Raw genomic sequence first — 26,759 nt, forward strand, 5'->3', positions numbered from 1 at the left:
AATGTTAACTAATTAACTCACATAGCGGGTTTAGCTCTCTGTACAATGATTAATTCAGCAGCTGCTTTTGTCCCAACCGCAGCAGATTTTTTAAAGTGAATATCCTCTGTACCTTATTTTTTTTAAATTGTGATTCACTCTCAGATTTTGGGCAAACACAGGAAAAATTACGGCGTACATACAAAGCAAGACACCTCATTCTTTATTATTGTGTTTAACACATCTTAATACAGACTTTGGAGTTGAATAAAGATGAAGCATTTGGGGGGGAAAACAGCTTTAGCAAGTGGCACGCAGAATCTGTAACTTCTGTGGAGAGTTACTGCGCCCATCTATGAAGGGTTCAGAAAATGGCTGTCACCTGCAGGATGAATGCATGGGAAAAGGTGGAAGCAATACATATGTCATCAGCACCCTGCTTATTCTTCCTATAAACGTTTCACGAGGGTTGTCGCGAGCTCAGCCATGCCCTGCCACCGCCATGGGCAGCAAAGCCAAATTCCACTCAAGGCGAAGTGCAAACACTTATCTGTTTATCTGTTTACACAATTTCCAACCCACAGTGAAACACTGGAACAATTTACACATATTTTGGTTGACAGGCAGCGTGCAAGTTTTTAACTGGTGGTGTTACCTCCTGTCATATAGCTCTGTCTGTGACCAGCTTTATATTTATCACCGGGTCTGGAAGCGGCCAAGGAATCTGAAAACCGAGGCCAACATTGTTGGATATTTGCAAGAGGGTTGCTCAGCAAATCATATCCTGCACCCCCCTGCAAATTCAGACTTGAAAGATGATGCAGCATCCTTACCCCCCTGCCATTACAGGCTCATACCTCGATTGCAGAGGGGGTCGGGTGCAGAAGTTTGGAAGCAGCTTAACCTTTAGCAGAAACACTTGGTAGCTGAGTGTCACAGCTTGCTGCTGGGGTGAGGTGTCACCTTCCCTGACGTCTGCTTCTCCCCTTGCAGGAGAGTACTGCGAGGTGAACGCGCGCTCTGGCCGCTGTGCTCCGGGGGTGTGTAAGAACGGAGGAACCTGCGTGAACCTGCTGATTGGGGGCTTCAAGTGCGAGTGCCCCCCGGGCGAATATGAGCGGCCATACTGCGAGATGACGACCAGGAGCTTCCCACCACAGTCCTTCATCACCTTCAAAGGGCTGCGGCAGCGCTTCCACTTCACCGTCTCCCTCATGTAAGTCCCGGTGGGGAAGGGCCCTGTGTCTGGTGGCTTCTCTGCTTGAGCTTGGGGAGTGTTTGTTAAATATTGTCACCAACCGAATTACCTACGTGTAGAGGTCACTTGGGGGATTTCTGACAGTGACTCCTGCAAGTGGGGTGCAGTTGTGTTATTTGAAAGCATTTGATTTTCTGCCCTGCTGAGGGTGCCGCTGAGGTGCTAACTCCCGACCTTCCTCTGCTGCAATGTGGGGCGATGGTGCAGGGAGAGGGGACAGTGGGGCCTCTCTGGCCGCCTCTCATCAGTCCTCGGCCAGAGAGGCGCAAGGGTGAGTGGTGGGTTTGCCACTTTTTCTAGTTGGGCCTCTGGCCTCCTGACTTCCAGGCCAGCTGCAGAGCCGACCCGTTCATGCTGCTTGTTTGGGAGCGCTCTCCCCCTCTCCTGTTTCCCAGCCTGTGAGAGGACCCCGTCTCGTCAGGCCATGGCTGAGCACAGGCCCTCCTCAGGTCCTCACTCTCTGTTAGTTCCCAGCCTTGGGCTTGGGACAACCCCAACTGTCCCGGCTCCTCGCCTTGCTCCTCTTGGCCTTCACACCCGGCTCCTGCTTCTGGTCCCATCCCAGCTGCCAGGCACCACCAGCCTCATCCCCATCCCATCTGCCCTGACATCCGCACGTTGGACAGTCTTCTCCTGGGCTGGCGGTCACTTTTCCCTTGGGGGCACTCAGGGAGGCGAGGGGAGCAATGGTGGCAGCCATACTGCATGGACCAGGGCTCTCCTCCCTTGGCTCACACATCCCAGGGGAAAAAACCCTCTTCTGAAGAAGACTTCTTGGGTCAGGCATAGGACTTGCCTGCCATGGAGCTAGAGCTCCAGGTGCGCACCCAGGCCTTCTCTCTGGAGAGGGAATGGGTTTGCAGCTTTCCCGTGGTTTATCCGGTCAGGATCGACCTTTGGTTCTCCCTCACAGTTGACTGTGAGTAAATAGCACAAAATGTGTTAGCCCCGACCCCAGAGGGCAAGGCTGGGGATTTGTTGATAGGTATAACAACAGCAACAAGGACAGACATGTTTGTGTGTCTGTCCAGAGAAAGTGCTCAGGGAGGACACCACCAGGCACACGTCCTATCCAGCACCCAGCAGTTACCTGGTGTTTTAAATCTGTCAGGAGCCAGGCAGCTTCTTTCCATTTTATCCTTCATCTGCCTTAATCCCAAGGTTTGAAATTTTATGGAATCTTGACATTTTGGTTAAATCAGAAAGTGCAGGCACGATTTGCACGTGAGCTGAGGCAGGCAAGAGATGTGCCTGTGAAGATTGTTTTAGAGCATCAGATCTAAGTACATGGAAAAGCTGAGGAGCAAAAGGCTCTGTTGGACTTGTCAGACCTACAGTGAGTGCAAACAAAGGAGCGGTCTGGGCTGGCTGCCAGCATAAATGACCTGCACTACCCTTGGCTTGTCCCCTCAGCCATGTGGTGTCATTTTTCAGGCTTTCAGGAAGAGATCTTTGACGTGTAGGGTGCTTCAAGTTAAAGTGACTCAGATGCTCTGTGTAGGGGTTATTGAGCAACAGCAAACTACTGTAGCAAGGTGGTGCTTACACCAGGGTTTCTTCACCATCTTTAAAACCAAGATGGCTTATTTAGTCATGAGCTAAACAGTGCTCAGTCCATTCAGTGTGATTATAAAAAGTCTAAACCATCATGGGGTTCATCCCACACTGTCTGGGATAACGACACATTTAGCTTTTCATGCCTGAAGTTCACTTTTATTTACCCTTGTTATTTCTTTGGCTTTTGTTATCCTTCAGTGCAGGGGGAAAATATTATGTGAGGATAAGCAAGAATTAGCAGTTTGACTAGACAATGTTTTGCCAATACGTATTTTGTGATTTGGGAGCATTTGTAAAATCCCAGGGTGTCTAGCTTCCCTCAGCCTCAAGTGACTCATGACCCGCTCCTGGCAAAGAACAGGATATTTGCATTGTCCAGTCTCATAACTAAAATGTGATTTTTTAAAAAAAGTGTTTAGGTTACTGACCTGGCATCTCTTTCTGCTCCCAACATTATATGTCTTCCTTGCTTCCTTCCAACACTTGCTACTCCTTCACTCTAAGAGACACTGTTAGTAGAGAGGTTTTCTCACTATTTATTCAAAATTCTCTAAGAAAGTGTCTTTTATTTCCTATGTCCTGAGATTAAAAATATCCCTTTTATTAAAAAACAGTATTTTTTTTCCCAGCTGGTGATAACCAGACAAGTTCAAAAGCAGTAGTGCTTTAACTATTAGTATGATACAAAAGATGCTTTTGACTAGTGGCAAAGAATGGAACTGAGACACACAGAGTAAAGAAATATAAAAAATAGCTTAATAATTTAAAATTTTAATAAATAATAGTTCAATAATTAAAATTGTGGTAGAGAATTGTAACCATATCAGAAAAATATATTCAAACAGAACTAAGGTTCCTGTCGTTCCTAATCGAACTAAGTCTTTCTGCCCACTAAAGAAGCATCACTAATATTATTCTCATTTTTTTTGCTCGTATGTATTCTGGATAGATCTGATCAAAATGTTTTGATGAAGCAGTTGTCCACGGAAGAATACAGTCTTGGGAAATGTTTTACAGCAACTGTATTCCTTTGGATGAAATGTTTGATGGTGAAAAGTGAAAACTATCAGTGTTTTGATAATATTGAAACATTTCAACGGTATTGTGTTAATTCATTTAGTTTGTCTTTTACTGCTATAATATTGCTTTATATTATGGTAAATAAATTTAGAAATAAAGATATATTTCAAAACTGATTAAAAGGAATCAAAACAGTAATATAATCTTTTGGTGGACTATAATGGATATTCTTTGGAGTTTGTATTTTATTGGAAATGTCAAAATTTTGACTTCTGTTTTTTGAACCAGAACAATTCATTCTCCTTCAAAAATATTAAAATATGTATGGAAAAAAAATTCTGATTTCCCTGTAGCTCGAATTCAGGCTCCTGGTTCTGAAAGGTCTCTACTCGGTGTGATCCACAACATGCATATGTCTGACAAACAACTTTTGTTAAAAAATATTCTTTGGTTTTGAAATTTTGTATTTCAAATACCAGACCTTGATGTTCTAAAATACTGCTTCTTTCACATTCTCTGAATGCAGATTTTGTTGCATCGCATGAGAGTCTTGCTAGTAGATGTGACATGACAGGCACAAGAATCATTTCTTCTGTCCGTGGAAGGCAGTCTTCATTAGCTGTGTTCAGCATTTGATTCATTTGTAGGAAAAGTGGGTTAATTTAAATCAGGCATATTTCCTGAAGTTCAAGATACAAAATCAAACTATGCTGCCATTTGGAAACACAAGAAATTCCCATGGTTTCTCTCTCTTTCTCTCTTTATATAATATTAATCTTTGTAAAAATGTTTATGTAAAGTGTAATAATTTTTTTACCTTTCTAAGTAGATGAAAGCTGTGTGTAAATCCCCAAAGATAACACGATTCAATTAAAAATTATAAAATGCACACAGCACACAGAAATTTGCAAAGAAAGTTCTGTGCTGACAAAAAACCCAGACTTCTTTAAAAGTAGGGTCACCTCTTTTTCTGCAGGAAAGGTGTGATACATCCCATATTAGAAGCACAAGAAAAATAAAACCAAAAAATACCCATTGGCGCTGATTTAGTGGAATCATTTAAGTGTTTATTTTCCTTCCTCCAATTGACTGACCTGTTGATTGATGAACCCTGATTGTCTACATGGCATTATTAAAGTAACTCTTATCTTCCTTTTCCCCTTGCCTCCCCATCAGGTCTTTTTAATCAGTTGATGACTCTCCTTGTACCCTGTAGCATTTAGACAGCAAGCAGGCAGCAGGCATTCCGCCTTTGATGTGAAAATGCTTTCTAGCTTTTGGACTGTTTGCAAAGTGTAGTAAGTGCTACTGTTTGGCGAGTGTCAGATACTCATGCTGCATCATGCGTCTGCCTAATTTTACCCTTTGTGAGGGTCAGCATCCACAGCAGACCTCTGCAGAGTAGATTTCTGTACTTTTCATCTTGCTTGCCTCTGTCGATTGTGAAAGAGTAGGTTTATCCTGCGGCTGATTCCTCAATTTTATAATTTTTTCTGTCTGAAGAAAGATTCAAAGGCTTGCTTTTCTGCTAAATACAATGTCGTCTTTCTTCTGGGCAACTTGACCGTCAGCCTTTAATTCATGAGCCATTAAGCACGAACTAATCCCTTGTCTCTGTGTTCTAGGTTTGCAACCAGGGAGAGGAACGCTCTCCTCCTCTACAACGGGCGTTTTAATGAGAAGCACGACTTCATTGCCTTGGAGATCATTGAGGAGCAGATACAGCTCACGTTCTCTGCAGGTGAGGTCTCGCTCGAGTCGAGCGTTTCTGCTTGTGGTCAGGAGATCCTCTCAAGCCATTTGGAAATGCACTTTAATGATTTTATATGGCTATTTGCTGCCTCATTAATTGAGTAACTGGCTGACGTTGTACAGTGAACAACTGATGCTGGGTGTTGCAGAGTACTCCAGATTGTAGCGGTTTGTGGTGGTTACACTTGCTGTCATAGGCAGGAGCTTGTCAACATATCAGTTATAAAAGCCGGAGTTTATGACTACTATAAAGATTGGCGCTAGCCTGGAAGTTGGCCTCCGAGCCAATGTTTGCTTAAATGAGACTTCATTTTATCACACTGTGATAAACATCATGTGTTTACACATTTTTACACTACACCATCAGTGAAACTAGGTGTGTAAATGTTATCTAAAAAATACACGCGAGCCAAAGGAAAGGCTAGCAGACAAGTGAAAAATGCCTGCAGTTCATTAGGGATTGGTAACAAGCAATGCTAGCGCTGGAATGCACTTTTGCACTGTAGAAGCACCTCCTCTTGGAAGAAGCCGTAAACAACAACGATTTTAGGAGAACTTAGCTGCCCACTCATTGCTATGGTGGGCTAGAAAACAAGAAACGGAAGCTTTCGCATTTGCTTGCTTTCTGCACTAGGACACAGCCAGTGTCTTTTGGTGCTTCTGGGAGCAGAGAGAGGGCAAGGCCGACAAGCGAAGCTCAGGGTGGCATGTATCCCTGCCACCATGGCCTTCTCCCAGGAGAGAGAAAATCAGTCCTGGCAGTGGCAAAGCTCTTCCTGACGAAAGTGTGATCAGAACAAACCCTGGCCATTCCAGCCTCAGCAGAGGGGTGTTTACTGAGTTAAAAAAGCCCAAGTTTCATCCAAAAACTCATGCCCAGCTGTGCTAATTGCCATGACTGAATCTCAGCAGGGCAGACAACCTCTAGTTGTCACAGGTTTAGGGCATGTTTTCCATTGGGACAGAAACAAACATCTGGGAAGGGCTGTTGTCGTGTGGGTCAAGTGGGGTTACGTGTAGGTCAAGTGAGACGTTTGTACCTCTGTACTGGGCACGTAACTAAGGAAATAATCCTGTTATTTCCCATTATCTGTATTCAGGATAGACATGTGGGCTCTAGTCAACTCTTATTTTATTTTTGTGAAAAGTGAGACATTGCAAACAGTAAAGCAGTAGCAGCAGAGGCACAGCCCAGGTTGGTGTTGCACACTCATCACCAGTGACGGTCGCTGCCCTCAGACCCCATGGTGAATCCTATGTGACCCCATCCCTTTACCAGTGATGCTTAAGTGCATATCTGGGCCCTTTGGGTTGAAGATATCCGGTTTCATTTCCCCTTTATTACCTCGAAGTTGTCCAAATTAGATTTTAAGGCAGGCTTTTGAATGTATTAGTGTAATGAAATAACATGCTGCAGTTGGAGAGATGTGCTTTCTTCTGTAGCTCTGCTCCGCCTGTCTAAACTTGAATCAAATTGCTTGCAAGGCACCCTGAGGATGAATGAGAAAAAAAAAATTCTACTTGCACTTATATGCATTTAAATGTGGAGGAACTCCTTTAAAATACATGAAACTAAATTTAGATTTGCACTGCTGCACCTGAGAGCAGGTCTGGTCCTGTATATTACAAATGGTATTTTCTTTGGAAGGAGAATGGTTTATGTTTTATAGTTTTAAGTGGCTTTTAACGAACAGTACAAGTTTTGGACATTTGATCTGACTGTTTTACCTGTCGCAACAACTTTTTCACAGAAAGCAAAGCAAAAGGATTGGAGACCGGTGATCCTCCTTTTGCAGAACTTTACTAGCTGAATAAAAAGCCCAATTTTTACCGCAGATTTTTTATCACTAAATGGTAAAAAACATCACAGCAAGATGTCAAACATGCTAAGCTGAAATCTGTATTGTTTAAATAACAGAAGTATATAGGATGGGAGTTAAAGGAGAGTAGGGGACATGGCAATAATACTTCACACAAGGTAAAGTATTTGTTGCAAATAGAGAGTTGAAAGTACATTTTAAGCTCAACAATACTATGACCTTTGTTAGCTTACGGGAGGGAGTTATTTTTCCTGTGGTTTATTATGTAGAATTTTCCAACTGTTAAAAAAAAAACAAAGAAAGAGAAAGAAAAAAAAAAGTCGAAACCTAGCAATCCCTTCTCCATGCCAGGCCTTTTATGTACTTTGATCACGAATGTTTATTTTGCTGCTACCTCGGAACACATATGCCTGGTTACTGAGCTGGTTCTGCTGACTCAGACCTGGCTTAAAAGCTTCAGCTTTCCAATTGCAATGGCAACGACTTGTTTCAGATTTAAATACTGAAAGGCTGCCAATAATTTCATTAATCACTGGTAGAATTTTGCTGGGACCAAGGTTACCATGGATTTTATACTAGAGTGCTTTTGGATTTCACTTTCTCAGCTCTGACAAGGAGTAGGCTTCCCTTCCCTGACAAAATATCCCGGCACGATACTCATCCTATTAAAAAAACCTCAAAGCGCTGCTTTTGGCAGAAAAATTCATGTACATTTTTCCTCAGTTGACCACTTCAGCAGTAGCTGTATCTACCCAATGCATCTGCTACTGTGCTCTGCAGAAGCATAATAAAAAATAACATCATTCACCCCAATGTGCCAGAAGCTATTTTTGTATTTGTGCACCAAAATAATTCCGTTAAACTGGCGATATTTACTGTCTCGCAGGACAAAAACCCAAATTCCTCCATGATGAAGTAAGACGGCCGCATCCTGTGCCCAATGAGGGTCTCTGTGTTTTGGTTTAGTGCAGAGAGGAGTTTGCAGTGATGTTGACTTATTTTTTCCCTTCTGCCTGCCCTTGCAGGGGAGACAACCACTACAGTGGCACCATTCGTTCCGGGAGGGGTCAGCGATGGACAGTGGCACTCGGTCCAGGTGCAGTACTACAATAAGGTAAGACTAATTGTGTTGGTGATAACCCTATTATTTGTAAAGTAATAGAGGCATGGGTCATCTAGCTCTGACCTGATGTATGCAGGTGACCTGAATTTTATTTATTTAACCAAGCACATTGCTACAGCTCTGCACAAACGGTACTGGTCTTGCTCACCTTGCGTGGGACAAAAATTCCCTCTGAGGGCTTTTGGATTTTGTCTCAGGAAGGCAAAATCAGACCTAGTACGTCCTTTTCAGAAGTACTACCAGGGAAACCTTCAGGTGCTTGGAACTATTTTAGTTTTCAGTTCTTAAACCCTCACAAGTGTCAGTGTATCTAAAACAACTGATTCACTGATTTGGATCTTTTTAAAGAATTGTGTGCAGGAGCCTTCAGTGTAGTAACTACAAACCACTATTGCAGAATTTTCTGAAGCAAAGCAAAATTCTTCCCTATAGCTGTCTTGTCTTGTGTAAAATGACAAGTTTAGCTAGTGCAAGTTTCTCTGGTTTGGAAAATTTGGTTATTAAATGGTTGACATTTTTCAGTAATCAAGGGCTGTCTTACTAAATCATTTTTTTGTGTGCTATATAAAAAGATACGCAAGAGAAATGCAAAAAGCATCGCTGCACACAGTCTGTGGCACTCAGAGGTGGCCTCCGGGGTCCCTGTCCCACAGCTGCGCCCTTGGTAGCTGTCAAGAGCAGGTTCACTGTGAACCAAAGGCAGGGGCTTTGTGCAAACCAGCCATTTCGTGATGAACCAAAAAGCGGGCTTTTAGGGTGTACAGTGTCACTGTTTACAGATAGATGTCAGAGCTCTGCTATAATCTGTAACAAAAATTAGAGAATTCATTTAGTTACTGAGAAGCGTTGCTTTTAAGTCTGACATGATAGCATTATGGGGGATCCCGTAAGGAAATAGAGGAGCATTGTTGGCTGTTAAAAAGGAAACAGGATACTGGTGTAGGAAGCTGAATGGAAGATGAAGGATTAATATGATCAGCAAGTTCTTTATTTCCCAGCGCTGCATCCTTTCATCACAGTTTGTGTGGCAGTTTGAATGGGAGGATTAAAATTTTCCTTGGACTCCTAGATAGGGTCCCCTAGCCTAAGGATATTTTATTGAGGAAATAAAAACCTTTTTTCTTAGTTATTTTATATAAAAAAATAAAATTTTAAAACTTATTTTATAGGTTTTGTACTTAATATACTTAATATACTCTCTACTATCCAGAGCACAGAGAAATAGAAACGAAACTTGGTGTGTCTCCATGCATGCGTCTGTGGACACTGTGAGGCTCTTCCTTACAAACTGCCACTGTTTGTACTATGCCGTGTTTCCACAGTCTGCTTATTTCTTAGTGAATCACTTTAGCAGAGTAAACGGCACTTGCTGAGGCAGCGGAGGGACACTCCAGCTTTCAGGCTCCTCGGTGGATGAGGAGGGGAGGGCACAGCTGCAGGGACAGCCGCTGGAGTGGCTCGCTGAAGCACTGCCGAGCAGATAAGGGGCACGGGCAGCCCCAGGACGCTCTTTAAAAGGCAAAGAGATCTGACACGGATGTTAAAAATAAACCCCTGCCTCATTTTCAGGGCTTGCTGCTGTTCAGGCAGACTGGTAGGTGAGCTATGTTAGCAGCTGGTGTTTTCCTGTCGTTAACACATGTGCACTGTCATAATTTTCTTCTTCTGCCCCAGTTTTTCAAAGAGGAACGAGCCAGTCCCCACGGCATGGGAGGAAACTCAGGGCAGAGAGGGAGAGCAGAGGGCCTGTGCTGGGAAACACCACTGACTTCACTGCCTTTGCCACTCACATGACATAAAAGTGATGAAAAACAGGGTCACTGTGTGGAGAGCAGCACTGTGTCCTTTGCTGTCCGTGTTAGAAACCGAGGTCATCACCTTCCCCTTAGCAGTATTTATTCCAGAATGGTTAAATTTGGGCTGGCAGAGGGGAGCTCACAATATTGAGTAAACAGCACAAGTAAGATATGCTAACCTATGTGTATTTAGCATGCTCTCAGGACTTTCCAGCATGTCTGAGAATTGCATATATTGCACCAGCTCTCTGGTAGTGAAAGAAGGATTGGGCGCTGCAGGGCAGTGGCAGCCAGAGGCAGCTCTGCAGGCCTGCCTGCTGGGCTGCCCGCCGCACCCCGCAGCAGGGTTAAGCCTTCGCCTCAGCTGGTATTTGTTTGTAAAGCAGTTCCTTGGCTACTTCATGTTTTAACAAAGCTGGAAGTAAGGTTCCTGTGAGGAGGTTGAAAAGACAGAGATAATTTAGGGATTTGAGTTGTGCCAAGATAAATGGGATGCTGTGTCTAAACTTGATGCAACTAAGACATGTTTGAATAACAGAGTACCCAAAACTCAAGAGTTTGCTTGAATTATGCACTCATATTATTTTGCAGGTACTGCATCCTTCCACTCTTTCCAAAATCCTGCTGCAGTGTCGGGTCCTCATCCCATCACTACTCAGCCCCTTTGCTCTCCTCAGACACTGCGCAGCCTTCCTGAGCAGGCAGAGCTCCCTTGAGCTGTCTCCCTCCTCCCTGTCTCCGGCTCATGTTTGATCCCCACCTTCAGCCCCTTCGGGACTCCCCTCCCTCCTCTGTGCCTCCGGCTTGCTCTGGCATTTTGCAGCAGCATCCCATCCCTGGTGGCGGGGCTGCAGGGACTGCCTCCACCAGCATCCCCACGGGGCTCCTTGCCCATTCTTCCATTCTGCTCTTTGCCTGGGGAGCTTCTGGTCTTTGCTCCTTTTTAGACATCTCTTCCCAATGCTGTTCATGGGAAATGCATAACCCATCATCCCAGATACCCGTAGAGATCCATTTTATTCATTTGTCTATGTCTTGCATTAAAAAATCCTTAAAGAGGTATTTATACCTGCTCTTTCTTATCCCTCACTCATGTTGAGTTTCATTTGCCTCCATCTGCCTTTTGCTCCATCAGCAGGTTTTCTTTATTTAATAAATATGATCACCTTTGCCTGTCCATTCATCAGTCCCTTCCTGTGTCAATTCTGTGCTTTTTTTGCACAGCAAAACCCATACAGACATTTTGAATTTTTCTTATTGTTCACAGTCCTACAGCTGAGTGCTGCCAGGATGCTCATCCTACTACTGGGGTCATTACAGCTGTGCCTGTCCTCTTCCGACCCACCACTGCCTCCTTGGGCAGTGACAGGCTTCTTCGAGCTGGACCTTTTCCTCCTTCCTTGGAAATGTGAGACGTGTTGTGATGCAGGTTGAAATAAATAGCAATTCAAAAATTTCCTGTTGTGCTCACAGCAAGTGTTTGGGGTCAGGTACTTCCTTAGCTTCATCCTTCTTTCCCAGTTCCGTTTTTTGTTAAGCTTCTTTAAAGTATCTTTTTAAAAACTCAGCTAGAAACTGTTCAGTTTATTTTCTTCTTTCTGCATTTGTACAGCATCTAGCAAGAAAAAAAAGGGTTCGGTCTTCTTTGGAGCTTTCAGATAATGCTGTAATTCACATATGGAGTATTAGATTTCATCACAGCTGAGGTTAATTTTTCATCTTTAGCTTTTGAGGAGAATGACTAACAGGCTTTGATACATAATCTAAATCACTTCAGTCCAAAGCAAATTTTCATAGATGAGTTTTCACAGCTCTGAAAGCTGTTCCTGCAATCCGAGTTGATCGTGGTCGGATACGAGCAAAGGTTGAGTGGTCTTTGGCACCAGCTCTGTGGAGGACGATATTTGGCTGAGCATCGCTGGAATTTGGACTCCGGGAGTGGGTGACTTGGATGCAGGAAGCAACTCTGGTGGGAGACTTCTGCAGCAGCTGTTTTCTGAAAGCAGCACGCAGTTCTGCGGCATCCTGGTGATGCTGCCACCCTGCGCAAAGCCAGTTTGGTAATAACGATAATGAAATAAGAAGTAAGTGTAGAAGCGATTCCTGTAAATTATTTTCTGTACTCAGCTCAGAAGTGATGTGCTTGGTAATATTTATCTTTAGTGTTGTTGAAAAATGTTGTTTTATAATTAACTCCATATCGTGAGGATCCCCTGCCACTTAGAGACAAACACTGGAGCCTCCTTCGTAAGAGGTAAGTCCACAGCTGGCTTTGTGCCACCATGTTTGCAGAGAAGAATCAATCCAGTTCTCTATCAGCTCACGTATTTGATGCTTTATTACAAATCCGGGTATGTGCAGGCACAGTAAAACGTTGCAGTAATGAAACAGATTGTATCAGAGGAGGAAGGGAAGCAATGTCGTTTCATTTACTGTGTAGTGATGGAAATGGATGCTTCCTCCCCTGGTAACAGCTGACACACTTGGTTTGAGTGGAAGTGCCTAAGGGAAGCACATGGATGTTGTAGTAAGGAAGTGTTGGCTCTGTATTGAATTTCTGGAAGGGAAAAACACTGAGGGGAAGGAATTAGTAGCTATAAGAGAGCAGAAGTGAACTAGGAGTGTTTTATAACCATTCTCTAGTTTCAGTTATATATTAAAAGTCTTGTCAGCTATCCAGTAGCTAGGTATCAGTTTACCTGTTAGCAGTGTTACTTGCCATTATAGATGTTTGCTGACAGTGGGGGGAAGGCAGGGAGGAAAGCTACTCGCTGACCCTGTTAGCTCAAACACGTTACCTTCTGGGATCCTGATCTTGCAGCCATTAAAATCAATGGGAGGTATTAAATTAAAGGTAACCTGCATGTGACGTGCTTTCTGAAGAGGCATATATATTGATAAGAAATTCAGAAGAAATGGGATTTTATAAATTATTTTGGAAGGAAGGGTGGGAGGAGGGGGAAGATTTCAGCCTGGCAAATAAAACTGATAAAAAATAGCAGAAACAACCTGCTGCTTATTCACAGGATAGCTGGCGTAAGGGACAGCAGTGATGTGAACTGCCCTCTTTACCTTGGTAATGTGCTTCCTTTCCACGTGATGAGAGCGCAGTCAGCCTCTGATGGAGTTTGATCCTTATCCTTTGGCTCTCCTGAGCCTGCCAGCATGAGTGATGGTCAGAAGGTTTAGCCATGCTGATATTTGTTTGGAATAGGAGCAAAACCACCAGGATGTTTGATGGTAACGATGCTCAGTATCAGTAATATCACATGAACTATCTAGCATTCATTGCACATACAGGATTATGTATGATTGTAGGCAGTGCTTGGGACAGGAGATTTTAATAAGCCTGATAGTGAGTGGTGTTTTTAATTAAGTGAAAACTTCAAGTCACTCTCCCAAACTTCTGATAGAAATGCAATTTTGTTCAGAATTTGAGATATACCATCAAATTTATGTTAATGTTTTACCTGACTCATTACCTCAGGGTAGAATTCATCATTTGGCACAAGATAAAAATGTTTTGCGTATGGACATGTTCCTTTAATTATAGAGGGCATGTACATGTATATTTATATACTGTGTATCTTATGTGTTACTTATACTTATATGACATCAAAGTCGCTTAAGGATGTTATTGTTCTGTAGGCAGAAGCTCCTTCTGCATCTGTTTAAGGGAGCACAGGATAATTTTACCTAAATGACAGAAAACCTGAGAAGAACAGAGAAACATGCTATCACTGAGTGTCTGATGTGCAGTACAGTAATTCTGGGGGATGCGATGAGCAAATCCCTGAATGACTCGCAGAATGACTCACAAAAGTAAGGACTGTACGGCCGGGCAGTGTGTGTGGGGGGGATCCTCCTCCATGGTCAGGAGGTGTAAAACGATGGGTGCCTCGGAGAGTGTCTCCACTGTACTGGTCACTTGACCCTGCAAGCTCCTAGGATGAGATATTCAAGACGAACATTACCCTTTTCCCATAACTGGGCTAAGGTTTCTTCTCATATTTGATAATCAATAGTAACCTGCCATTCTTTCACTCCTTCCTTGCATATCTTTAGACTGAAGAGTGCCGTGGTTGTTGTTTCAGATGCTTGACTTTCTTGGGAGTAGCCCACCCTTTCACAACGGTTACAGTTAGCAGGGACCTGCTGCTTTCCATATCTGTGCGCTTCCCACCCAGCAGAGCCCAGACCTGCGTTTAGCCCGAAGACAGCTGCCGGAGAAAACAGGCAAATTCTTCAGTTAGAGATAAACTTAAAAGAAATGAGGGCTGCTTAGGGCTGATCTTTGGTGCGTTGTGAATTCAAAGCACAGGAGGTGCATTTCTCTAAATCAGACTCCCATATGCTTTCAAAAATCTCCTGCCTGTGGTAAGTGATGGTTTCTCTTGAGTTAACTGGCCTTCATCTGGGGCAAGCTGGAGCTTGAGTATCACCGAAGACTGAGCTAATGCTGTAGAGATTTAGCTCTCAGCCCACTCGCACACTAGGATTTGCCAGTACCTTTCCTTCCTGGGGAGGATCTATCCCTCACCCACCGGCTGAAAGCTGTTTCCAGGTGCCAAAACACCCTCTGTTTCAGTGCCAAGTCCCGCACTGTAATTGATTTTCTGTACTTCGGGTGCGTGCTGCAGCTCTCCCCTTGTGCTTGCTCTGGCTGACGGGCGAGTGGGCAGGAAGGCGGCTTTCTCCCTCGCCTGTGGGTTCCTCAGCCGAAGCTGGTCCTGAAGCAACAACAGGCCTGGTGCTACGGCACCAGCAGAGCTTACCATTTTGAGTCTGCATCCATAAATCCTCCATACTGTGGATCACTAGTAGTGCCCCACAGACTGGCCGTTGATGCCAGGAGGTAGCATACGTCTGGGCAAAACTAACCAGCTTTGTATCTGGGGAGACCTCAGTGAGCCCCATTTGCTCGTGCGATCTGAGTGGCGGCTCTCCAGCACTGCTGGGCAGAGCTTGTGTGCCCTGCTGGGCTCCGGACGGAGCTGGGGGCAGCTGAGGGTCTTGAGGATGAAGTGGATTTGGGACTGCTGCCAGCTCAGGTAGGCTTGGGATGAAGCTGCTTGCAACAGAGGAACAGATCCCATCTGCACTTGTTCAGGCCTCAGGGGATGAAGTGGAAGGAGGGACAGGGTCGTAGAGGAAAAGACAGGAAGAAAAAAGCAGCCCCAGGCCAGGTCAGGGCTTCATTTGCTGCTGTTCCTGTAGTTAGTCAGGCAATATGTTGGTCAGAAAGAGGAATGTCGTATGGGAGCTCTGTGAATATAGATATCTGAAGAGGTATAAATTGAGAGTATACCTATTGGAAGATAGTATCTGTCAATGCTCTTAGTGTTAAAATAAAATGAAAAGCATCTGCAGGTCTGTTCCAAACCACCCACCTTCACTCCATGCACTCTCTCCATCTCCATGTGCAATTTTTGTCATGTCCAAGTGTACTGGTTTTGGCTGGGATAGAGTTAATTTTCTTCATAGTAGCTGGTATGGTGCTATGTTTTGGATTTGTGACCAATACAATGTTGATAACACAGGGATGTTTTAGCTAATGCTGAGCAGTGCTTAAACAGCATCAAGGCCTTTTCTGCTCCTCAGACTGCCCCACCAGCGAGGAGGCTGGGGGCACACAAGAAGTTGGGAGGGGGACACAGCTGGCACAGCTGACCCCAACTGACCAGAGGGGTATCCCATGCCATATGACGTTGTGATCAGCAATAAAAGCTGTGGGGAAGAAGGAGGAAGGGGGGACATTCGGAGTTATGGCGTTTGTTTTCCCAAGTAACCGTTACGCATGATGGAGCCCTGCTTCCCTGGAGATGGCTGAACACCTGCCTGCCCATGGGAAGTGTTGAATGAATTCCATGTTTTGCTTTGCTTGTATGCGTGGCTTTTGCTTTACTTATTAAACTGTCTTTATCTCAACCCATGATTTTTCCCACTTTCACCCTTCTGATTCTCTTCCCCATCCTGCTGGGGGGGGAGTGAGCAAGCAGCTGTATGGGGCTTAGATGCTTGCCAGGGTTAAACCATGACACTTAAGCAAGAAATAAGAAGCACTTTACAACAGGCCTCGTGTTCAGCAACTTCAGGATAAAGATTTTCTATAATGGACAGGAGCAAAGGCCTTGAGATAAAAATTGCAACATTTACCTGGCAAACTTGGAGATGTAAAGGGAAGGTTGTTGGGTTTGGGGTTTGTTGGGGGTTTTTTTTGGGGGGTGGGTCCCCGTTTTCTAAATAAAGCAGAAAAATCAAGCCAGTTTCTTTGCTTGAAAGACTTTTCTGCACAGGTGCCTTCCAGATCTCCAGTCCAATGGCAGCTCCTGGTCTAGCAAAAGGAGAAGGGTGGGTAAATGTACAGACTTGACAGAAAGCCCGATGAACCCATCGAGCTCCCAAGAGAGACATGAGAGGGGAAGCAGCAGTCTCATGGGGCAGCTGCAGAGGTGGTGGGAAGGGGGAGTGCACAGCAGCCACCAGGGCCCACCAGCAGATGTGGAGGGGGCAGTTGCACGCTGCAGCAAGGATGTCATGAGTTTACCTTAGACGAGTGATGTGTCTTGCTGGAGCATGCCTTACTCATACAGAGCACCTGCTTCAGCTGACCGCATGGCAAGCATAAGCTCTTGGGTTCAGTCTTGTACAACCCCTGCGTTTTCTCATACTCTTACATGCGTTATGCCTGCCATTCATTAGCAGAATTATCTTTAGCATTATCTTTATAGCAAATCTCTAACATTCATCACTGCCTTTGTTTTACTAGAGCCTGTGTTTTGATTCTAGGAGGCTGTGTCGTGCAACTGCCTAGCAGTGCCCAGAGGCAGAGCACTTCTGAAGGACTTGAGGATGTGTACGCAAAACACAAAAAACCTTTTAAAAACTCAGGTCCACCCCTGTTCTCCCACTCAAGAGCCGGCTGGGACCACATTTCATCCAGCCACCAGTCACTGGAGGGGTGACACAGCCGTACCCTAAAAGTGAAGACCTATGGGGCTGCATGCTGGTGTGCTCGTGGGCACCTGGAAGCTCAGTGGCCACTTGCGTTCCCCTGCCGTGGGCAGGCAGGACCTGCCCTTTAATCCAAACCCCTTGCATAAGCACAAGTGGCACGGACAGTCACAGGCAGTGGGAGTGGTGCTGGTCTGTGTGGGAGAGGTTAATGTAGCACTTTGTTTTGAAAAGGGTGGCATGAAATACAGCAACCTGTGACGGTCTGCTGCGGAGATGAGCACAAGCCCTGCTGGCTATGACAGACGTGCCCCTGCGCCGGGTGCCTGTGGTGCTGACAGATAGGTTATCTCGTTTCCTTCTGAAAACACAGACCCTCTCTGATGATGGCAAATTCACCTGTTATGGAAATATAATTATTCTTTATTCAGGACCGATAATTGATCTCGCCCCTTTGCCTTTGGGGAAAAAAAAAAGGCAGATATCAACATTTTAGTGACACTCAGATTGTGACAACTGCGTCAAAAGACATGGATGACACTGATTACTGCTTTCTCTCCTATAAAGGGGACTAATTCTTGTTAGAAGCTCTGGGTTCGTGGCTCCCCGTCCCCCCAGGACCTATGGGCAAACAGGAGCATCATGCAGCGGCTCAGCACAGGCTTCCCCGTGCCGCCCCGCTGCCGCACTGCCCATCGGGCAGGAGGCTCCCATTCCAGCATGAAAGCCTTGTTTGCTCAGCTCTCAGTCTCCCTGCCGAGCCTGACAACGAGGCTGCCAGCACCGCGGGTGATTTATGAGGCAGGCACATGCCTGCAGCTGAATAGGGGTTGCCAGCTCCTTGGAGAAAAGCCACATAGCTGCCACCAGCTAGGCATAACTTTTAGTCATTGGACCCAAGGTGAAAGACTTTGCCCTGAAAGTATCCAGGACACCATCCAGTATCGTTTACTTCTTAATCTGAATGGTCAGGAAAAGTGGTTGGCAATTAAGATAGGTATTAGGTATTACAGCCTGTGCCAGGGAGCACCTCTTGCATCGGGGCATGGTTGCACCTGCCAAGTGTTGCATTTTGTAACTGGGTTGGAAAAGACAGACCCCAATGGAGGTCAAATCACTGGAAATGCAATTAGTAATAAAGGCTGAGTATGACTTATGCAAATGTCTATCACTGGTGACATCTGAGCAGACATAATTGCGATCTGAGGGAGAATTTCTGAAGTTAATCCTCCCAGTGGCTTCCAGACTAATTTGTTAAGGGATTGAGGGAGATTTTCTAAATAAACAATGCAGTTGTTGAAGATTATGATAATGCCACTGTTGATCAGATGTGGGCCCCGCCAGATTTTGGATTTTGCTGGCTCCGAGTGACTTGCTGTGTTTACAATGTCCGTGATCAACACAGGCCTGCTCTAGCATTGCTTGGCATTGTCTGGTAAAGAAAAATGCAGAACATTAATTGCGATGTTAAGCAAATATTTGGAGGGGGCGGGGTACTGTAAATACTGAAAATGTCATTCAGTTAGGAACAACCTACTTCTCTGGTCATATTTTTCCAGGAAGAAATACAATTTTGTAGACCTGCATTTCCAAACCTAAATTCATAATGTCTCTAAGAAATGCCAATATAGCTTTTAAAGGCTCTCTCAAGTGTGCAAGGCAGAAAGTGTGTTAAAATTTAGTGCTTCCTCTTAAAACAAATCACATATTCTTACTTAAGATTTAGCCATATTTCTAATTTTATCATTTCCTTATCACCCATCTTATTGTGAATTTTTAATATTTAATAGCGGAAGGTACTGCAGGGTTGTAGAGGTCAGTGGTGGCACAGCGAGGAGGAGGCAGTGGACAGTGCTAACTTCCAGCAGAGCGCTGATGGTATACTTTACCTGATCATCAGTTTGTTCTGGATGCCTTTCCTTCTGCAGCATTTTCATGAGATTAAAAGTTCTGCCATAGCTTAAGCACGGGAACGCTTGCAGGACACGAAAAACACAGGGAGCATAACTGCAGTCAATTCGTTAACTCTAGTTTCGAGAAGGACTTTTCTGTAGTTGCCTGCCTAAGTGCAGGGCCTCTTCTTCACAGAGAAAGTTGCTGGGGTTTCTTCAGTTATATGAGGAAGAAAAGCAATTCAGGTGAAAAAGTCACTTTCTTTGCTAGCCACAACCAAAATTTTTAACTGGCATCCTGAGGGACATGCATGTTTCATTTACTTTTCAACTCAAGAGGTCAAGGAGTTTTTACTGGATTACCAATATTGTTAGCCAGATGCAGGTTATGATAGTTTTTTCACAACTTTCTTACAAGAACAAAAGTTACTGTATCAGCAGATTATTGTGGTTTTTGGTGGGCAGGCTTGTATACATGTCAAGCATGTGGTAGTAAGTAGTGCTGGTGGCACACATACAATATGAGGGTATGAGGAATTTGTAGCTATGCATTTGTATTATTTATCTGTACTATGTATTTTTGGTGCTAGTGGGCATGGCCATTTAAAGAAACTAGCAATTAAAATTACAAGCAGCTAAAGGAAGGGAAAGAAATGAGATTTTCCATTGCTGAATGGATGCCAGGGTTTTACATTTAAAGTTCAAAATGTTGTTCTAGTCAAACACATAAAATATGTTCCTCGTGTCTGAATGCAAAACATGTAATTTCCTACATGCTTAGAACTCAATTTTTAAAATACCACGAGAAAAGGTAATCTCTGCAAAAATAGTTCAGTTCATGAGTCATTTCCTGGCATTCTGGCTGAAGATTCAGAGACTCACGTCCTTGCTGAGGCCGAATTCATCCTCTTCCACCCAAATCCAGAGGATCATCAATGAAAGTCCTAGTCTAGATAAGACCATAGACTTGATACATTGAAACTGAAACTTGACAGATTCTGATTAGAAATAATACACAATATCTTTAATAGTGAAAGTATATAATCTGCATGATAATCTGCCCACAGTTCTGATGGTCTCGCTGTCCTTTGAAATCTTTAAATCAAGTCAATATTTCTCTTTCTAAAGGAAAATTTTAGTCCAGGTGCAAGCCATGTTATTGAGGCAGGAGTCACTGGGTGATGTTCTGTGGTTGTATAAGGCAAAAGGCTGATTAGATGATAACGTGAGTCCCTTCCATGTATAAAATGTGGCAAGATCATGTGAAAACCCATCTTGAGCTCCAGCCTGCAGTATTGCAGGTGGGAAGCCGAGAACCAGGAGGACAGAAGTGTTGCTGCACATTTGCCCTGTTCTTACACTCTTCCACAGCATCTGCCACTCCCTCAGCGGGACTTTGGTCTGGCCTGTGGCAACCATTTATGTTCCTAACATCTGAAAAGCACTGAAGGGCTGCCTGGCTAATATTTACTTTTTCTTGGTCCTGCTCAGATGTGGTTGCTGAGCCCTTGCAGGTGTTAGTGGGTATAACAGGGGGGCAGCTGATCTGCCCTTGCAGAACAGGCACACGTGAGCCTGGACTTTAAAAGCCCCTCCCTGCAATTCCACTGATATTTATTCATGCGGATTTCAATTAGTAGTAATTGTTTTTGTTGATTTTTTGCTTTTTTTTCTGGTAGAGGGTAAGTGCAAAGTGATTGATACCTGGGAAAGGAAATCAGGATTTGGCAGCAGAGCGACATTCCATTGTCTTGACATGAAATAACAAATAACTCGCCTCTAAATCTGTGTCTCGGGAAATGAAAGTGTAAAGCAGTGAAAGTCATTTGGAGGTCATTGAGATGCAAAGTGTGTCCTGCTCCCCAGCCCTGAGTTGCTCAGCTCTCCGTAACAGCTTTGAGAAATCTCTCGGGTGGCTGGGGAAGAGGAGGGCAAGCGTGTACCCAGTGCCTGGCTCTTTCTCTCCCCGGCCTGCTTTTGAAAGTGTTGTTCTCGCAGAGTTTGCAAACACCACCTAAAAACACTCGTTATGGCGGTGATTTTATATGTAAATGCAAACAGTAACTTTTCAAAAACCATCCCCAGGGTTTTCGCTCTGTGAGTGGCAGTAGGGACTGTGTCATCTCAAAACCAACCCAAGCCCCTGCTCTTCTGGAAGCCTCATCCTCGGCAAGGCTGCTCACCGCTTACTCCTCTCGCTCCTCCCAGGCTTGACTTGCGTGCCCAGTTACAGCACTGCCACTTCTAGGTCTGCGTCCACCCCACACCTGAGCTGGGTCTCAGCTGCGTGGCTTTTCTCATGGTGTGGGGCTCTCAGGTCACCCTGGGGAACCTGGCACCCAATGGTAATCCTTGAGGCCAGGTTCGTTCAAGCCATCTAACACCTCCACGCTGCGAAACTCCTCAGAGGTTTAATGGCATCTCCCAAAATGGTGATTTTCAACTCCTCCTGAAGGCTAAGGAGATGCAAGGGACCTCCATGAGAGCTGGCGGAGTCTGAATGGCCATTGGCTCACCATAAGGCCCTGAGGACAGTGCTTGAAAGCTGTGCTGTGCAGCACAGCCTGGCAGGGCTTCTGCGAAGCCAGTGGAGTCATTGAAATGGCACCTCAGGAATTTGGTGCGAGTTCTTTGAAGTGCACTGTTATCTCCATTTAATCACACAGTAAATCCACAGTAGCTCACTGATTTGCAGTAACTTTTCAGGTATTTTGCATCTGTCTGTGTAGTGGGGGAAGCAGCACTTTGCAATTACGTGGCTGCACAGGGGTCTGTGTGTACCAGGAGACCTTCACAAAGATCCAGCCGGGGGCGGGGAGGTGTAGAGCCCATAGAGCAGTGTGGGATTCCTGGATTTTATAGACACAGTTGTGTCCCCACCACCCACACTGAGCAGCAGTTTGCTTGGCAAGGTGTCACCAGGGATGAGTCCAAGGAGAAGGAGTTAGTTGCTGTGAATAAGTGTCTCGTTGTGCTATTTCTAGGTATTTCTTGGACTCTGACAGCAATAATGTTTCCATCCTGGATGCAAAATTAAGTTGTAAAACATAGAAGATTTATATCAAGCTGAAAATATTTGAGAGTGGTACTTTGGCAGGTAGATAGGGACAAATGGCAAAGGGAGAAGGGTTTGCTGAACTGGGAGAGGACAGCATGTGAAGGAGAACAAGGATGCTCTTCCAGCATCCTTCACATGCTCTCCTCTCCGACTTCTCCACGGGTGCTGGAAGAGCATTCTTGTTGGTGGAAGGGTTGATGGAAGGGAGGGAGGTGGCAAAATAGGCAGAAAAAGGGTTCAGAGGGCGGAAGAGGGCAGGGAGAAGGTGCACCAGCCACAGGGGCAGATCAGAGGGGAGGAGAGGGCTGCAGAAGGCAGATGAGGGGACCCACAGTACCAGAGCACCATGGTGAGTGGTGTCTCCCACGTGGAAGGCTGGATGTTGTCATGAGGAGTGGGCATGGTCTCTCGGCAGCCAAAACAGGTCTGTCTTGCTGTGTCACTGGTTCAGCATCAAAATGCTGAGAAGCATCTGGGAATACAAATCTGAGGATAAAATTTCCATTTGCAAGCAGGGAAAACTCATTCTTCCCATCAGCACTACACGCAGCCTTTGCCAAAATTAGTCAAATCCAAGAATATACCCTTTGCAGGAGCTGGATGATATTTGTGAAGATACTGGTCGCGCTCTGTGGAGGGAAGGAGCACATCTGGATGCTGTGTATGTGTAACCATGGCTTTTCACAACTTCGCCATGCCATTGCCGCATGGTGGGACAGGAGGCCTGCTCCCCGTCTCTGCCCTACCACCGAAAGAGCAGCAGCAATTCGAGCAGCGCCATTCATGCACACCAGGTCTCATAGCTGTGCTGAAAGCCTCCTGCTTTGAATGTCAAAGTTTAGCCTCTGGATGCAGCCATGAAGGAGATAACAAATCAGGCTAGTAAAACTTGCTTGACTTTGTGGCCCAGCCTGGATCCTGACGATTGGTGTTTCAGGGAGTTTGTCTAGGAAAAGGAACTGGTCTGGTGGCTTTTCAGGATTTGCATTTTTGACTCACCGATGGGAAGCTTTTTGGTTTTCCTTTTCACTGTCACAGGCTCTCATGTTTCTCTACAGACTCAAGCCAAGTTTGTATAAAGAAATGCCATTAAAATATTCAGGGAATAAAGGGGATACATACATCAAAGGAGTAAGGGGGTTATGTGAAATGATTTGTCCTGCCTTTCCCTGGTGACTAATCAGGATGTGTAAAAGATTCTCAGTTCTTCACACCACCTTATTTTAAAGGTGCTCTGGAAAGCTGTAGGGGGAAACTTTAAACAGCAGAGATTAACATTAATGGTTTCTCTAATCCGGCCTAATTTGGAGTTTCCCGATTGATCAGAATGGTCTGCAAGTCCATGCCACAGTGCTAAACTTCTCCAGCATTTCCTAGTCTCTCCCCCTGGGATTGCAAGCATGGTGCTTTCCCTGTTTATTTTTTCCTGTTTATTTATTTATTTTCCTTGTGGGGGGCCAGGCTCCGGCCACTTGCCCAGGGAGACGTCCGCCACCACGGGCCCTTAATGAGCTTTTTGACCACTGAAGCAGCACAGCATCGCCTGGGAATCAGAGGGGGTTTCTCCTTTCCCCGCGTCAGATAGCAGAGCAGAGGCCGGCGGGTTAACGAAGGAGCCGGGGCGGCTGGCAGGCTGCCTAATGAGCACCAGGGAACTGGTGAGGGGGGACCCCGGTGGCGGCTGGAGCCCCAGCAGCAGCCTCCAGCGGGACCCGATGCCAGTTGCTCCATTTTTTCCCATTATTACTGTAGCTGGAAGTATTAGAAAGCAAAGAGCCCCAAAGGGTATGAATGTGAGGCGTTTTCCACCCAGCACTTTTGAGGGCGGTGGGGTCTGAACCAGCATATTAACAATGTAGAGGAGTGCTTTTTTTGTATTAAAAATAACTAGGAAACAGATTCTTTTTAACCTTTAACCACTCCAAACAGTCAATAAATCATTAGCTACTGATTAACAAAAACAGAAGTGTAACTTATTGTCCGGTAAGCAAACTCTTGGAAGCACTGAAAGGCTGGCACTGACTTCAGGATGGCTTTTCTTTTTACACATTTGCACTTATTAAAAAGACAAACAGGCCAAGTACTGCATATTAAGCTATGCCACACAAAGCATTTTGCTAAAAGAGCAACTTGCTAAAATAGATATATTTTTTAATGTATACAGTGAGCTGAGCAAATGCAGTATTTACGATATGCAACGTTATATCTGTCCCCCAGGAAAACAGGTCTCCTCGTGCCAAGCATAACGAGGTGGGTTGTACCTCATCTGCAAGGGTTCCTGGTTTGTGTTCTCAAAATCTTGGCCATACTTACAGTCTGCTGCTGAATTGTCTCCTCAGCTCCTTCAAAAGACTCAATGGGGTGGCTAAAACAGGCGGAAGTCCTCGTGGCCGAGGTTTGGGCTGGAGAGCACAGCTTTCAGTTTGAGTTCAGGGAATATCCGTGATGTTGGAACACTCTCCCATGGCCGACCAAAACCACTCTCCCTCTTTCCATCTGTGCGAAAAGTCAAGTGGCAATTTTTTATCTAAGAATAAAAGTTGGAAAAAGGTGTTTCTGGTGGAGGAGATATTTGTGGGACCTTTGGAAAAGCCCTATTATCTTGCAGATTAACTAATAAAAGGGTGAGATCCAGAAATCTGAGTGTCACCACTGCTGCTGATTGACTAAACAAACATTTGCACTTTGTAGTATTACTATTACATGTACAGTATCTAGTCTGGTTTAATTCACAATAAGTCTACCAAAGATTGGACTATTTGCTTAAACCTCTCCAACTTGCATCATGACTTTTGAAAATCGTATTTATAATGTAAAAATATAATGGTTAAGTATTTAAGACAAGGCTTCCATTGTCCATTACTCTGTATGGCTTTTCCGTTCACTGTGCATCGTTAGACCATCTGTGTCTTTAATAAGTAACTGTGTGGGCTCTTGCAGTTTAAATATTTACTTTAAAATAATAGAGGATCCAAATGAAACTGAGATACATGAGAATATCCATGTCTGATGTTTTAAGTGGAATGGGAGTAGATTTGTGCAGTAGATTTGCAAACCATAAACAGATGTGTTTTGATGACCTTCTCTCCTCTATCTGGTCTCCATTTATAAAACACAAGTTCACAGATTAAGCTTCTCAGGGTTTTACATGCACCTGGGAGAATCTACATGTGTTTCTTTCTGTTGAAGTTGTGGGGAGAAGTCCAAACAGTTTATTGCTCCGTACTTGGGTTTCATGAAAATCAGATTTGGCATCGCTAGTAAAATACCTTCACGGTGGCGTTCTCTCACTGCAACCTGAGAAAGTCACTGCAGGTGGCCAAAGGGAGTTACATGCACCTTTGCAGCTTGAGAAGGTCACTCCTGCAGGTCACCACTGAGGACAGTAGATGAGTCTCAGTGTTAACTCCACTATGGTCAGAAAGGGAGCTGCAATTTTCAAAAGACATCCTGGGAGACTGTCATTCCTGCAATTGCAGTCTGTCTGTGACTCTGTCTGGGCAAGGGAGAATATAATGGGTTAGACACAAGATTTGAGATTGTCCACCCATAGATCAGAACCGCTCATCTTCTTCATGAAAACTCAGTGAGGCAAAGTTAAGTTTCATGACATCATGTACAATTTTAGGTACTAATTGCCATTATTTGAGGAACATAAATGTGGTTCATCTTGTTTTACAGACAGAGAGAATGGTAGGTGGTTTCTACTCTCACGTGTAGATCCTGAGTCTGGGGTGCTTCTTTCTCTTCTCCAAGTGACTCTGTATGCAATTATAACGAGAAAACATAAGGGTCAGTACAACGAACACAATGTACTTTAATATGGGGTGCACAGAATGTTTGAAGAATCACTATGTGATGGTGATAATACACTGCAACACTCAGGGCTGCTTTTTCTTCCTTTTTTTTTTTCGAGTCCAGGATGAATCCACTTCTTTCATATTTTGTTTAAGGGAGACCAAGTTCTCTCTCTGGCACTGTTTGGTACCTCTTCTTGCTACTCACTTTTACAGCATGTGGTCTTTGAAGTTTGAATCCCAATCTCTTTCTGGACAAGCACTAAGTAAAAAGGCAACCTTTAGGGTTAGGCAGCGCAAGGTAAATTTTCAGCCCCATGAGCAGGAACTGAGTTACATGACTTGCATTACCATTAATGGGGGTCATGCTGGTAAATTCCTGTACACCACATTGCACATTTACTCACGAGTGCAGAATTGGCACAGCTAATGAAACTTGCCTTTTGGGTAGCATGGTGTTTCAGGAGATGAGTCTGACAGGCAGAAAGAACTGCTGAGTACCCAGATGAAAGTCTGGCTTTTAACTCCTTGAACATATTTCCAGAAAATAATAGTGTGAATTAATGCTGGTTAGTGTTAGCTGTTCCTACTGTTAGGGATCAGTCTTGCTCCAGTAGGATTCTATCGAGGCAAAGATCATGCCTGAAATGTAAACGTGTGTGCTGTCATTTAATGTTGGCAATTTGCTTTCTTGTGTATTTTCCAAGTTCTACTTACTGTTATTTATTTTCTCTCAAATGTAGGCCAGTCCTC

General features: G+C 44.6%; 1 protein-coding gene across 1 annotated transcript in view; it reads left to right on the forward strand.

Annotated features, from left to right (window-relative positions):
• The window catches only part of CELSR1 (cadherin EGF LAG seven-pass G-type receptor 1), a 174,616-nt gene that overhangs the window by 91,670 nt on the left and 56,187 nt on the right, over nt 1-26,759 (forward strand). The window contains exons 3-5 of the mRNA XM_050899730.1: nt 973-1,195; nt 5,440-5,555; nt 8,412-8,500. Coding sequence (XP_050755687.1) covers nt 973-1,195; nt 5,440-5,555; nt 8,412-8,500 — 428 coding nt within the window. The remainder of the gene's footprint in view (nt 1-972; nt 1,196-5,439; nt 5,556-8,411; nt 8,501-26,759) is intronic.

The sequence above is a fragment of the Gymnogyps californianus genome, chromosome 1 (genome assembly GCF_018139145.2).
Source record: "Gymnogyps californianus isolate 813 chromosome 1, ASM1813914v2, whole genome shotgun sequence".
NCBI lineage: Eukaryota > Metazoa > Chordata > Aves > Accipitriformes > Cathartidae > Gymnogyps > Gymnogyps californianus.